Below are 15,719 nucleotides of genomic sequence, written 5' to 3'. Positions count from 1 at the left end.
TTAGAGCTGGGCTGCAGGCCGTACTGGTAGGACGTGTGCAAAGCTAAGGTGTCTGGCTGTTGTCTGGCAGGTAGGTTCCATTCTTTAGTGCCGCAAGTTGCGAGGGCTATGGATGGGTCCGGGAATGGCGAGGGGCTAGGCAGGGGTATAGAGACCAGCTGAAGGGCCTTGGGACTCGTCAGGACAGAGGGATTAGGGAAAGCAGGCGGTATAATGTCATCAGGTGTCTCGGGGTCTGGCCTATGGATGAGGACATGTGTGGGGCAGCCTTGGGACAGCTAGGTTACAGTGGCAGCCGGCGGGGGGCTCACCTCCTCATAAATAAGGTTTCCTGCAGGGGTGAGCATGGGCAGGCAGAGGTCTCTGGTCACTTCCAACCAGAGGCTCCTCTCTGTTCTCTGTGTTAAGAGATCTTATCCAGGCAAGACACAGGAGAGGTGGTAGAGGGTTAGGGGAAAGGACATCTGTCCTCAAAGAGAAATATTACAGAAAGAAAACCCTGAAAGCCCCAAATCCAATGAGGTTCTTTTCTCCAGTGATTTCAGATTTTTCCCTCATTTTCCTCCCCTGGGCCCAACACCATCCAGGGCTGACTGAGTGGCCGTGGCCTGGGAGTTGGTTTTCTCATGGACCGGCTTTGACAAATCAGTATGCGAGTGGCTGATTGTGTGGCAAGCCCCATCGCCCGGTACAAAGGACCCAATGAGCCCGTCCCCGGCTTCCCACGGCGTCCCTGCTCCTGTCCCCTATGGGGCTTTGTACCCCGAGCCTGTGCCCAATGCTTTGTTTCACTGCACTCCTAGTGGACTTGGCATCAGCACAGCTCTGGGTTTGGTGGGTTTGGGGTGGGGGCCGGGTGGCCCTTTTGAAAGGGTGGATCAGGCCAGCAGCTCTGCTGGGGAACCAGGCGCATCCCAATGAGGTTTAAATAACAGGACTGGGAGGGAGGCAGGGCTGCTCTGTCCGTGACCTTCCTCTGGAATCTCAGACTGGGAGAATGGAAAGTCTCCGGGAACTGGGGAGCCTTCAGTATCAGTTGGAGGCCCCAGTAATCAGGGAAGAGAAGCCTCATTCCCGCCGGCTGCCAGACTCTCCAGATTCTTTCCTGATCCCTCAGGGAAATGGACTCTGAAAAGAGGGGTCGAAAATCAGATTTACTTGCTGTTCTCCGAGTGCTTTTTACAGCATTCTTGTGCCCTCAGCAGGACCTGAGGCCCAGTGGCTGAAATAGACACAGCCATTCTCTGGTCATCAGGTGGCCAGCTGAGCGCCAGGATGCTGGGGCCGGACAGCGAGGACCGAGGAAGGCCACTGGGACCTGCTTACAAGCCAGGTCCTCGTTGCTACCTCCAGCCAGGCGAGATAGGGCGTGAGCCTTTCCAAATCTGGGGTGATCAGCTGCCAGCGCTCACTCAGGGGCTCCCCTAACCTCTCCACTTATCCCCAGCAGGACGCACTGGCAAGACTTGGGACATTTTATTCTCCCTTTTGTTACTTTGTCCCTTGTTGCAGGCAAGTTTTCCTGGGGGAAGCTGATGCTCGTTGGTGGACACCCTCCCCAGTCTGTCAATAATTAAATGCCTCTGACTCTTGGTCCAGGTTACTCCTTTGTAGTTTATTCCAGTTCTGACCCACAGACACGTTTGGGAGCAAGAGCTTTTCATTTAACAAGCGCAGCAAAATGGTAGCCCTGGGAAATAGGACACGGAGCTAGTCACAGCTTCTCTCCAAGTCGCAGAAGGGCGGGGTGGTCACCTCTGCATTCTTGATGGCCCCATGGGCTCAGATCACCTCTAGCCAAGGCAGGAAGATTTGGAGAAGCCTCCAGCCACCACCTTTGGGGTCCCCACAGTGAGCCAGGCCACCTCTCCCACTGTACCCAGATCTGGGTGCCTGCCTCTTTCCCCACTTCCAAGAGGGGATGTGCCAAGGAGAGCACAGGCTCAGCCCTCCCTCTCACCAGTTGTGAGACCAGCACTAACTTACCAGTCCCGTTTTCTCTCTGTCTGTGAGGATGCTTCCTTCTAGGGCATGTCAATGAGATGCTCGTGGAAATGCCTGTGCAGTGCCTAGCTCACACAGGTGCTCGGCACCTGGCACTGTTAGTGTGTGTTGTCACAAGGCAGGTTTTAGTTCCCCCGTCTTGTTTCCTCACCTCGAGAGCCTACCTGTACCTCAGGGCTTTGGAACTTAGTCCTGAACTTGCTTTGGTCAATCCCTCCCTTTGCCTCCAGCCACCCCCCACGTAGACATGTGTGGGGCTGGGCTAGCTCCTACTGTGTGAAGCTGGCTTGGTTCTCCCAGTGTCCTCTGACCCTGGGTCCTGGTCATCATCCTCAGATCACGAGTCCAACAGCATCTCCTGTGATGCCCTTTGGCTAATGCTGACTCTTGGGTATCTGTTGTCAAGGTCCGTGGAGCCATGGCTTGCTGCCAAGCAGGACGAGCTCCAGAGAGCTGGGTCTGGCCTCCTGCTCAGTCTCACACACCCCCGCCCCCAACCTGGGGTGTCCCTCAGTGTCACAGAATCTGAAGGCAGGCCTTTTAGAATTAATAAAGATCCCAAAGTGATAGGGACCTGCAGACCGTTTAGACAAGAGTATTTCCAGTGTTCTCCAAAAGCACACATTATTACCTAAAGAGTGCCCAGTAAAGCTAGCTACTATTTTTTAAAAATCAGCTTTATCCCAACCCAAATAATAGAATTAAGAATAACAATAGCAAAGTGATTTCTAACCCATTTTGAGCTTCAGAATGATCTGAGACTTTTGAAAAATAAAGACATCCGGGCCAGACAGTGTGAGTCAGTGTCTGGAGTGGGCCCAGGCCTCTGTCTGTTTGGGGAGCTCCGCCGTTCAGGGAAGAAGCCCTTCAGGACGGCATTTGGTCAGGGCGTGCCAGCTCCCTGTCAGTGCATTTCCACAGAGCCCTGCTCTCAGGGCAGCGCTGGATGATTCTAACCTCACGCGGCTCCTTTCCCAGTGGGAGGAGGGGAGGTGGAGGAGTCGTGCTCTGCTTCCTGGGACAATCTCACCAAGCGTGTCCTTGCCCAGGTGGGCAGCTAACGGGTATCTTTCCTGCACTGCCATCTGCCAGCTTGGTCCACCTTGCTGCCTGTTTCCAAGGCAACCCACAAGAAGCTCAGGAGTTAGCAACACTTCTTTACATGCTTTTTTTTAAAAAAAAGGAAAGAAAGAAGGAGGGAAGGGAAGGGAAGGGAAGGGAAAAGAAAGGAAGGGAAGAGAGGGAAGGGGAGGAAGGGAGGAAGGGAGGAAGGAAAGAAAGGAAGGAAGGAAGGAAGGAAGGAAGGAAGGAAGGAAGGAAGGAAGGGAGGAAGGAAGGAAGGAAGAAAAGATCTGTCTACGTGTGTGGAGCGTTTCATCATGATGACTCTTCTTTTATGACTTCAGGGCCATGGGCTGGTTATGAAAGCCTCAGCTGTAAGGACCACTCAGGTCCTTTTAGGTGTGGCTGTAAGGAGGCAGATATGCTGGGAGGGACTGTGTCCTCTTGTCCCTTCTCCAGTAGGGAGGAACACTCTACAGAGGGATCCTTGGACCTCAGCACCCATGGTTCAGAGAGCACATCTAGCACAGTGCCTGGCACAGAGGAAGTGCCCCGTATATATTTGTTGAATGAATGACTTTCAAAATGGAGATGGGAAGAGGATAGGATAGAAGTGAAAAGGAAGCAGAGAAGAAAAACTGTGTAACCCTGAGTGGATCTTTCTCCCTTCCTGTCGAAGCCCATTTCCTGAGGGTTATGACGATTAAAAGAGATAATGAACGGACATTCAAGAACCAAGCACAATGCCGTCAAATGCTGGCATGCCCGAATATTCTCTTCCTCCATAAAATGAGGGCGCTTGCTGACCGGGGCCTGCTTCCTCCTTCGGCCACAGCGGGGGTTCTCCACGCGTGTTGTGGACAGGACTGGATTCAGTGGCAGCTCTCCATCGAGCACCTCGGAGGAATTGTTCTTGGGCTGGGCCCCTGGGTGATTGGGAGGCCAGTGCAGATATTCTGATTTGCCGTGGCCACAATGTCCCCTCTCTTCTCTCTGCCCAGGCGTCCTTTGAGGTGTCGGTGGAAGCCCGGAGCTGCCCAGACAAACACATGGAGCACGTGTTCACCCTGCGGCCTGTGGGGTTCCGGGACAGCTTGGAGGTGGGGGTCACCTACAACTGCAAGTGCGGCTGCAGTGTGGGGCTGGAGCCCGACAGTCCCAGATGCAGTGGGAATGGGACTTATGTCTGTGGCCTGTGTGAGTGCAACCCCAGCTACCTGGGCACCAGGTGCGAGTGCCAGGAAGGGGAGAACCAGAGCGGGTACCAGAACCTGTGCCGGGAAGCGGAGGGCAAGCCCCTGTGCAGCGGGCGTGGGGAGTGCAACTGCAACCAGTGCTCCTGCTTCGAGAGTGAGTTTGGGAAGATCTACGGGCCTTTCTGCGAGTGCGACAACTTCTCCTGTGCCAGGAACAAAGGCGTCCTCTGCTCAGGTAGGCACCCCAGGCAAGCACTTATGCTCGGAGCCAGGCATGGGCCCAGGTGCTATTCAGACATCCCTCAAAAAATGCATTTTACCTCCTACCACTGTCCTCCTGAGAGGAGATGAGGGCAAGTCTTGCCCACCCCCAAGCCTGGGAATGGGGACCAGTGTGTCAAATATAAAAGCAGGAGAAGGCTCCACCATATGATGTGGACTCTCAGAGTTGGAGGGGTCTGTCGTGGGTCACCCAGGACTTGCCTGCTCAGCATTCCTGACGGGTAGGTGTTCTGCCTCCTGGGACAGAGAGCTCACTGGGGTTGGTAGTGGTTATTTCCTTGTTAGACATCACATTCATCTCCTATTGCAGCTCTAATAAGTCACCACAAACTTAGAGGCTTACAACAACACAAATTTATTCTGTTAGAGTTCTGGAAGTCAGAAGTCTGAAATGGATGCTGTTTGGCTAAAATCCAAATGTCGGCCGGGCTGCATTCCTTCTAGAAGCTCTGGGGAGAATCCATTCCCTGGACTTTTCCGGCTTCTAGAAGCCATCTGCATTCCTTTGGCTTGTAGCACCTTCCTCCACTTTCAAAGCCTCTTCAGATCTTTCTCTGACTCTGACTTCTGCTTTGTTGTCACATCTCTTTCTCTGACACTCCCGATTATAAGCAGCCTTGCAATTATGTTGGACCCACAAAGTTAGTCCAGGAAAGTCTCCCCATCTCAAGATCCTTGACTTAATCACATCTGCAAAGTCCCTGTTAGCATGTAAGTAACACAGACACAGGGTCCAGGGACTAGGCTGTGGACATCTTTGGGGGGCCATATTCTGCCTCCCACAGACATGATCTGAAAGTGTCTTTTCATATTGAACAGAAAACTGTTTCTCAATAACTTCCACCCAGTGGTTCCCATTGTAGACTCTGTCTTCCACATGACAAACATCTGAAAGCTTCTTTATGTTTCTCTGTTCTCTGTTCTTACCCAGGCTGGATACCAAATCCCTTCCTTCTCTCAGGGCTCTGTCATTTGGTCGAGTGTGCTTCTCAGAATCAAACGTGGTATTTGTCCTGGGTAGTGAGGGCTCATCCCAGAGCTCAGCTGAACATTTGCTTCCTGCGATCTGCACATTCCACTTCCATGAACACATCCTAACAATGTGCTCACTTTTTCTTTTCCATTAAACAATCGTGTTACGGTATTGAGCTCATTTTTGACTGGACGACCAACATTTGAAGATTTTTAATTTTTCGAATGAACTGTAGCCAAGCCCGGTTTTTATTTTATCATCTTTGAATGCTTAAATTTTTTAATTTAAGCATCAGGCTTTACATGTATTCCAGTTACAGGAGGACAGTTTGGCAGGTCCCATTCTGGGAGTTGCATTCTGATGAGGTACTGGAAAGTTGTGTCTCTGAAGTGTCATTCCATCCAACACCATGCCACCTGTAAATAGAGTAAACAGAACAATTTTAGGCAGGATTATAGTTACGTATTCTGCTGTGTATTCTGCTGTGTATTCTGTTGTTTCTAGGATTCCTTCCTTGAGAAGGGACTTCCAGTTGGGAAGTATTGATTTCAAAGGCACATAGAATGTAGCAGGGAAAAATCAAACACAAATATATGAAGCAAATCAGAACATATAAATGATCTATTGCTGTTGGAGAAGTAGCCATCCCTCCATGGGAGAAACAAGTGCTGAGGACACGGGTTAGCAAGTGAGGTCTTCTGGAGCCGATTGCACCAGGAGACAAGTTATAAGTGCACCCTTGGGTGCAATGGTACCCACATGTTCAACATTGGGATTGCTCCAGAAAGTTGCAGGACACAGAAATGTCATAGAAGAGTAAGCAAGGTGGATGAGTTAGGATCTGATGTGCTGAACATGCAACAGGCATCCCCTCTTTCCCTGTCAAAGGGATGACAGATTGGGATTAGCGGGATGGTTCTGTCTGGGTTAGCAGAAAATGTGCTTAGAATCAGGCAGACCCAGCTCTAAATCCGTTAACAACACATGCTGCATGTATTCCTTTGGGTATAGAGCTGTTGTGAGCAATAAGAGAATGCATGTAAAGTGCCTAGCACAAAAGGAGGACTCACTGACCACCAGTGGCTTCGATGGAAGCCACAGCGGCTGCCCGGTGTGCAGGAGCGGCCGACCTTCCCCCTATAAGTCTCTGGGCTTTGCCTAAGGAGTCCCATCGTGGTGGGCTAGAGTTTCCAGTCCCTTTCGCAGCCACCACCAAGGCTCCAAGAAGCCCAGCAGTGTCTGCCATTGGCTTTCAGAAGGGTTTTGTTTTGCTTAAACTTCCTAGCAAATATTTTCACACAACTGTCTCTCCTCTGCCCTGAGGAGTCAGGAATAATCCTCTATCAGGTCTCCATCCAGAAGGCTGCTTGTGTGTACTTTGCCTGGGAGCCAGGGCTTTCATGTCAGACAACCCACGTACATTCCATCTCCACAGTTTATCAGCCCTCTGCCTGGGTTGGCCTGAATTTCTGGTTTTCCTGACCCCAAAAATGGCCTAGCACGCCTTGTTTCTGCGTTACCGTGAGAGCTGCAGGAGAAGACATAGACAGAGGAGCTGGCATGGTGCTGGGCAGCAAACAGGGCGCAGTGTGTGGTGGATGCCTCCTCGCCTGCTCTCAGATGTTTCAGTCCTGTGAATACAGAACAGAGCCTGGAGGTGCTGGGGAGAGAGCGTTAGTAGATGACGTGTGAGTGGCCTCAGTAGGGGAAACGACATTTTGGAAACAGGAATATTCTATAGCTGAGTGAATATGCAGCTTTTTTGTTCAACCACCAGAACCCACAGTTCTGAGCTAATGTTGCATTTCAGAATTCTGCCAGACCCCTGGTGCTCTTCTCTCCTCCTCCGTTCACTTCATACAATCCTGCAGTATTGGGAGACTCGTGTCCCTGGGTAGAGAAATGGGAGGTTCCAGAAGCCCTTTGAGGCTCCCACATGCATGTTTTTTCAATTTATTAACTTCCCCGGATTGCTGAGATAGGGTGTCTTTTACCCACCGCCCCCCAACTGGAAAAGCCATACACATTCTTAAAGAAAACTTGGAAAATACAGGGAAGCCAATGGATGTGTGGTCATTCTGTGCTGTTTGTCTCCTTCTGGGTGACGAGGGTTAATTTGGACCATCTGGCGACCAGACAAGACACTCCTTTTACCCTCACTGTTTCGTATGCCTCCTTTCCAACACTGTGTGCTCAGTCAAGTGATAGCTCCAGATAGCTGAAGCATTCTTCTGAGGTCTAGAATATTTTGAAGGGTAGAAAGACATAAAATAAATTGTTCTTAATTCCATCACTCGTACTTTAAGAGGTTAGTACTTTTCCTTCTAGACTTTTCTTCTAAGTTTGTGTGTGTGTTTGTGATATACAATTTTGGTATACAAGTTTGTGGTATACAATTTTGTATCTTGCTTTTTGTAAATAATATTATATGCTAGGAAGCACTTGAAGTTGAATTACTTTACTCCATCATTGATTTGGACAGTTTGACTCTCTTTCCATCACATCCCCAATTGGGCTCCTCCACCATTTCACTAAAAAAGCGACAATGAGTTGAACGTGAGGCTGTCCACGTCTTCCTGGAGAAAGCAGTTTCTGGAGTGAGGCCACTATTGTTTGGATAGTTGAGCAAAGACTTAAAGCCTAGCTCCAGGCAGGACTGGATGACACATCCCGGCAGCGGCTCCTTGCACATCAGCTCTTCTTTCACTGTCTCTCGAACACTACAGCTTGTTCAAGAGGCAGCTGTGGACAGGGGTTCCAGCCCCTAGTTCGTTGCTCCCGTCGTTGGCTTGGGGCCCCCACTCTGGAATTGGGTGTGTTAGTTTTGAGCTCTTGGGCTGCTGTTACATTTGGGGTTTTTGTGGGAGAGAAGTCTTATTTCCCAATAACCACTCTGGTCTTGAAGATGCTGACTCAGAGAGTCATAAGCAGCTGACTTCAGCTTTCTTTCTCACCCCTTTTCCCTGCTGCCTGTCCCTACAAGGGGACTGTGTGTTTGTGGTCTGTCTTCAGACGCGGGCAGAGGCAGAGCCAGGGCCAGAATTGGTGGGGACATCCTAGAGAATCTCCTTCCACTTCTCTCAGGTCTTTCTGTCTATAAGAGGCTTATAGTCCTTGCTCCAGCTCCCAACCAAGAGACTGGACTGAGGGGAAATGCGAGCAATTACACATTTGTAGTATGTTATACGTCGTAAAAGTTAGTAGTGCAGCAGATCAGACTAAGATCTGGAAGCAACTGAACAACTTTGTTGTTACTTTTGTGACACCCTGTCATGGAAATGCGTGGACAGTCAGGGCTGTTGTGTCTTCCTCTGCTTTCTAGAGGCAACAGAACTTAGCGAACGGTTCTAGCCACAGACTATTCCTGTGTGTGCAAAGGGAGCTTTACGGGGCCATTTTGACCGTTTCTATTCTTTTTAGTCTCGTAAAGTGTTGCCCCTTCAGAGTCCCACTACTAAACAGCTGTTTAGTGGTTTTTAACATAATAAAATATTATGGCTCAAACTTTGTTGTTCTTTGTTGGCTTCCATACAGTGCGTTTTCTGGGATTTGAGTTACTCGTTTTTGGTAAACTGTTGCAATCAGTCTCAACCCTGATGCTTTCAGCAGTCTCTGTACTAAAATGACTGCACTGGGGGTACATTGCATAATTTGCTAATAGCCTACTTCTTGGGTTTCATATATTGAGACAATTTAAATCAAATAGGATATAGAATTTTGAACAGAACCTTTTTGGTCTCATGACTGTGAGATTCCAAAAGTAAATAAATTCTCATATATTTTACTCCATCTAACAGGCTATTTGGCCAGTTTGTGTGTGTGTGTGTGTATGTGTGTGTGTGTACACGTGCATGTGAGCACATGTACACATGCATGCATGTATATATGTGTGTGTATGTGTATGTATATATCCTTTAATATGTGTCAGGCAATTAGAGGTCAAGGGGCATCTGTAGTTCTCACTCAAATATAACAAAAAGGAGAGTGACTCAAGTGACACTACCGGTGTCATTCTTAGGGGTCAGAGCCAGCATCTAAGTACAGGTTCTGGGTCTGGGCTGCTGGTTTCCAGAAGGCTTCACGAGGTTCTGTTAAATCTCTCCAGTTAAAAGTGCCTCTGACCTTATGGTCTCCTTCTGGACGTCTTATTTCTCACCAAATGAAACAGCTCCCGTGGCAACAGTTATCCAGATAATTTTATAAAAGTACTTCTCACCATATTTATACTGTTCTTTTCAGAAATGTGATTTTCACACTCAGAAGCAGCAGCGTGGTGGCCATTCCTGGGGCTGTGGTCACAGCAGTACCTTCTGTCACTCCATTGCAATGTGCATGTTTCGGAAATGACTTGTTCCAGGACCACACTGAGTGTGGTTCCAGGACAGAGGCCTCAACATGTGCTTTTTGAGTGAATTAAGATTTGACATATTTAATTTCCAAAGAAAAGGGTCTTTTGGTGGGATGGCTACCACTATGTGCCTCAGGTGGGAGAGCCTAGAAAATTCTTCAGGTTTATAGTAACCTCTGTTCAGTTTGTTCATGCTTGCCCAAGTGCTAGATAAAGGGCCCCTCTCCCTCACAGGCATATCCTGCATAGCAGTTTCCCTTATCGAGTATTATATAAATTCTAATTATACACATGACAGCGAAGGCCGTAAGAGTCAGATTTGTTCTGGAGTACTCCAAATGGGGTGTCTCTGAGAACAGAATTTGTTACAGAATTCTTCAGTAGCTATGATTATAAGGAAGATATACTTGTAACTAGTAAAGATACTTCTACCGAGGACCATTTACCAGAATGGTTGTGAACAGTGCACGTTCAAATCTGGATTCTAAACCTGGCACTGCCCTTTCCTGCTTCTGTGAGCTTGGGCTCTTCATGTACCCTCTCTGACAGATTTTCTTATCTGTCAAAGACCCCAGAGCATCAAATAGGATAGTACTGTAAAGCTCCTTGCAGGCTGCCTCTCCACCAAGGGTATTGAATAAATGTCATTACCTGCCCACCCCCTTCCTGGAAGAACATTTTCTTACACAGAGATAAGCAGCAGACACATTCATGACATCAAAATAGGTTGGTTTCAGAAGTTCCCAACAAGCATCTTATGGTTAGGAATTCTCTAAAAATTCCATCTGTATCCAGACAATGCTCAAGTTCACTTGAAAGGCGAAAAGGAACCAGAATTTAGGGGCTGTCATGTAAGGAAACAATGCATCTTTCAGACCAGCCTGTGAATTAGGTGAGCTGGGCTGCTCAGCTCTGGAGTCAGCCAGCTTCTTGCAGCTGACTGTGGTTGGAGAAATCTCTTTGGAAAAACCAGAGCATAATAAGTATCTGATCTTGGACAGTGCAGCTACAGATACGGAAACAATGATCTCTCACTGAGGGTTATTTTGTTTTAGGTAGGCTGCTGCATTCTTCTCATTCAGCTAGAGCTCATGGAACATTCCTCGTATACCAAGTGTTGTACTCGGCGCCATGGGCCCAGAGTTGGATTAATTTCTAAGTTTTTGGGGCCCCTGGAATTTTCCACATCTCAGAAACTTTCTGGGATTGAGGAAGGAAGATAGGAATCTTTTAAGCTTCTACCCTCTCCATCCAGATTTACATGAGGTCTTGAAAGACAAGGGAGAGGGTGTTGGGAAGCCACTGTGAGAACTTGCCTTGCTCTGTGCTCTGAGCCTAGCTCTGGGAATGGACTTTTCTTACTGCCTTTGCTTACTGCTGAGATCCTGTTTTTAGAAACATCTTAAGCAACAATTCACCAGTCATTGTGGAAAATGGAGTGATCTCCGCCTTGGATCTCCCCTCTCCACTCTTCTGTTTCTACTTGGAATGGTGTGCAGACAGGGCTCTGTGTGATGAGGAACCAGAATGTGATGCCTTTGAACTTCAGGCCTGGTCCTTAAGGTCATGAAGTTTGGCTTGTGAAGGGAATGATGAAATTCAAAAAGCACAGGAGAATCCTAGGAAGACCATGGGAATGTCAAAGATAAGATCTTAGTCATGTATAGATTTGGGGGGTATTAGCTTTTTGATATTATAGAATCCCATGTTAGAACATTTTTCATTCTTAGTTAAATTGAAAACTACGGGAGACCTCTGGCGACTCAAAGAGTTATTCCTAAGGCCGCTTTTGTTCCATTTCTTGGGTGTTGAGCTGTCACTTTGGGTTTGCTCTTGACTCTGGAAACTGTGACATAATTGATTACAGGCCTCTGCTGCTCGGTGCCTTTGGCAGGGTGGGGCAGGATTGGAAGGAGCCCTGTTTTCCTTTGGGGTGAGTGTCTGTGACTCTCAGAACATTGGCTTCAGAGCTCCACCCAGATCCAACTGCTTCCTGGTGTCTGGAATGTGCTCCGAGCTATTCTGACCTGCTAGCAGTCTTGATTCTTTTCTCCAGGACCCTTTCCTGAGCCTGGCTTGTTGCCCTCTGACCTGGAGGAGGGGGCCTCCTACCACCCCACCCAACAACCACCCCCCAAAGTCTTGACCAGGTGACCCCATCATCCCCAGCCTAAAGAAATATGCTTCCCAGGTTGCTGTGTTATTTGATATCACAGCATTGGCCTTTAGCAATGGGCAGATGTTGTAATAATGCAAGGAGAATCATTGTTAATGCCCTTTTCACTATATTGAGGCGGTTTCCTTAGAAACAGACTGAGGCTAATTTGTTAGTATTTTGCGCTCGTTATGAGCAAGCACTATCGTGGGATTATGCACATGTCATGCCTTCTGTAATACCACCCATCACACACAGTAGATCAAATGCATATTACCTGCTTGTGTTTGGGAAAACGGGCCCAGAACCTAGACTAAAGCTCCCTGCTATTCTTGATGATAGATACCGACCAGGGGGACCTTGCCAGTAAATAGTGACCTTATTTTTACTTATTTTAATTAGCTTGAGACCTGTCCCAAGTATGTGAACTATCAGTTCAGCCCTCCTTGCCCCCATCTAAGCATTTAGCCCCCATTTTCCTAGTCTTACTTAATAAGTAAGTGCTGTTTATTTCAGTCAAGTTTTTAGAAAGCATTGAGTCTCTGTTTTCCTAAGTGTCTCTGGGTTATGTAAAGCTGTATAAGACACAGTAGACCAGGCTGAAGGACACACGTGGACCAAAGGACTGGCCGAGGTACCCGTCCTATGGTTATTAATCTGATGAAAAGCCCAGAGTGTTTCTCTTAGTATTCAGCAGGTATCTGGCTATTGTTACTGATTATGCTGAACCCACTGAAATGAACCTTTGTTAGCCTATTTTAATTCCTAAAACACTCTTGACATGATGGGCTCATGTAGTTGTTGTTACTCTGCCCAGAGGTTCATGGGGCTGTTACTGATCTGATCCTGTGGGGGCGGCTGTGGCTGAGAAGACTGGCACGTTGGCTACACTCCCCACCAGTGTTGGCCCAAAGCCTTGACCCAAGAAAAGCCCATCGCCCCTCACCCTCCGGGGCTGCTGCTTCCTGCTCTCGCGTGGCTGGCTGGGCTCCTGGCAGCCAAGCTTCAGCGTGGCCCACTCATGTGACATTCCAAACCAACTTTGTCCATTGGGAGTGCTGCACCAGGCTCTGAACAGTGGCCAGCTGAGGGTGGAATATGGCAACTGCCAAGCAACCACAACAACGTGACCGTTTTCCAGGCTGAAAATAGTAATCCTCTCATCCTGTTGCAATGATCCAGAGGGTGGTAAATTCCTGTCCTAACTGTGGTTGACATTTCCCCGGAAGTGACTGCCGGCGGATGGGGCCGGGTTAGCCAAACTCAAGAGGTTGAGCTGAGGTATCTCTATTTCTTTTGGCCACAGGCCTTCTGTTTTTCTTTCTGAGTCAGTGTTCTCGGGGTCCTATACTTCCAGACGTCTTTGAAACTGGGAAGGTGAGTTCATGAAAGAACATGGGATTTTTCCATCTTCCCTTCATTGCTTTACTCTCCCTGTGATCGATAGTGTTGGACCAGAGACCAAGCCCTTTCCTTGCCGCTCCCGTGTGAAATGCAGTGGTAATGAGAGGGATTGGGCAGCGTGGGCAGCAGCATGGAGAAATCAGAAAGGCAAAGCTGTCCTTTTGAGAGGACTCTCTTGCCTTTGTTAGTAGAGTCAGCTTTCTAGCCAGTACTGTCATCTCAGGAAGTAATTTAGAGGTTTGGGGACGAGCAGCATAAACAATATCACCGTCTTTATTTGTAGTGGTCCTATTTGGCTGCTCAGATACAGAACGCAACATGTGGTCCAAGAAATGAAGGCAAAGGGTGAGGGGCTTGTCAGGGAATCACCTGTTGGGAAGCACAGGGAGAGTAAACCCTCTGTTGACCTTGTCAGTGCTGGTTCGTTGACCCCAAGCCAAGGACAGAGAGGCCGCTCGCCCTGAGACTCAGGATGCGTCACTGTTCACATCTCTGAAGAGTCTTTTGCTAGAGAAATCCGAACAATATTCAAGAACAGTAGCGAGGTGCAAAGCCTGTGACTTCTGCTTGACTGTAACCATGTCCTGCCAAGGAAAGAGAGGTCTTTATCCTTTATTCCTCCTGTTACCCTGAAGTCTCAGGGTTTCTTGGACATGTGTTAAGAATTTGAAATATCTCCAATATCACTTTGGAGTTCACAAGCATCAATAATGCTTCTGTTCCTTTTCTAATCTCCAGCATTGGATGTTTTTCCCCAGGGCATCAGGATTGACCTGATGATGTTCACAGCCTCCAACAACCGTCAGCATATTCTGAACACCTACTGTGTGCCTGATACCATGCTAGTGAGCCACGGGGCAAACGTGAATTATACACAGTCTGATTTTGTATGGTGTAGGCTAACGGGAAGAGTCAAACGAGTCAACAAACAAAAATATTCATGTGAGGGCCGGCCCGGTGGCTCAGGCGGTTAGAGCTCCGTGCTCCTAACTCTGAAGGCTGCCGGTTCGATTCCCACATGGGCCAGTGGGCTCTCAACCACAAGGTTGCCAGTTCAATTCCTCGAGTCCCGCAAGGGATGGTGGGCTCCGCCCCCTGCAACTAAGATTGAGCAGGGCACCTTGAGCTGATCTGTCACTGAGCTCCTGGATAGCTCAGCTGGTTGGAGCGCGTCCTCTCAACCACAAGGTTGCCGGTCTGAGCTGCGCCCTCCACAATTAAGACTGAAAGGACAACAACTTGAAGCTAAACGGCACCCTCCACAACTAAGATTGATACACTGTTCCCCCAATAAAGTCCTATTCCTCTTCCCCAATAAAAAAAAAAAAAAAAATTAAAGTAAAATAAAGTAAAAAAAAAAAAATGTTAAAAAAAAATATTCATGTGATAAGTGATTATGTATTACAGTCTCTCTCTTAACTAAGTCTTCTGGTCAGTTATAGCACATGCTCAGGTCTCTTCAATCTTAAAAAAGAAAAAAAAAAGGGAAAATAATAGGGTAAAGAGACACCCTCAATCGCCTACCCCACTCACTGCCAGCAACTCTTTCCTCCATATTCGTACAGCTCTATGTCTCAAAACATTTGTCTACACTGTCTTTATTTGTCCCCTCCCATTCAGTCCTCTCCTCAGTTCAATTTGGAGTCAGTCCTGTGATTCCACCAAAATAGGTCTTCCCAGATCCCTAATCGCCTTGCCCTGCTACACCTAATGGATTTTTTCAGCCCTCATCTTGACTTTTCAGCAGCAGTTGATACTGCTGACCATGCCCGCCTTGAAGTGCTTTCTCCCCACTTTCAGTTACAACGTTGTAGTCTCCTTTGCAGGGTCCTTCTCCTCTAGCAACCGGTTCAGTGCTGAATTGTCCTAGGGAAGGCCTAGCCACCTTCTCCCTGTGCTCTCTCTAGGGAATGTCATCAAGCCCACACCTTTTGTTACCCCTCATGTTGTTCAGACTTGCTCCTGAGCTCCCTTTGGCCACTGGCCTTCTTGACATCTCCACTTAAGTGCACCTTAGTCTCAGGATGTCTCGAACGGATACCATGATCTTCCTGCCAACCACAGTTCTCTTCTGATTTTCCCTATCTCCACCTTTCATCCAGCTGTGCAAGGCAGAAACCTAGGAACCATCCTTTTTCCTACTGTGTTGCCCCAAAAATAAGACCTACCCCGAAAATAAGCCCCAGTTAAGATCGTCAGACAGACGCATTTAGTATGTTATAACGATGTTCCAGAAGAAGATGCCATGAGTTTTTTTGAATAAATGTAGATTGTTGTACGTGAAAAAATAAGACA

General features: G+C 48.1%; 1 protein-coding gene across 1 annotated transcript in view; it reads left to right on the top strand.

Annotated features, from left to right (window-relative positions):
* ITGB5 (integrin subunit beta 5) overlaps positions 1-15,719 on the top strand; it is a 120,125-nt gene that overhangs the window by 82,923 nt on the left and 21,483 nt on the right. Inside the window, exon 10 of the mRNA XM_033129388.1 lies at positions 4,068-4,497. Coding sequence (XP_032985279.1) covers positions 4,068-4,497 — 430 coding nt within the window. The remainder of the gene's footprint in view (positions 1-4,067; positions 4,498-15,719) is intronic.

This window comes from Rhinolophus ferrumequinum, chromosome 2, assembly GCF_004115265.2.
Source record: "Rhinolophus ferrumequinum isolate MPI-CBG mRhiFer1 chromosome 2, mRhiFer1_v1.p, whole genome shotgun sequence".
NCBI classification, from domain to species: Eukaryota; Metazoa; Chordata; class Mammalia; order Chiroptera; family Rhinolophidae; genus Rhinolophus; species Rhinolophus ferrumequinum.
Note: the sequence above shows the minus strand (reverse complement) of the source record. Positions and strands in the feature narration are given on the sequence as shown.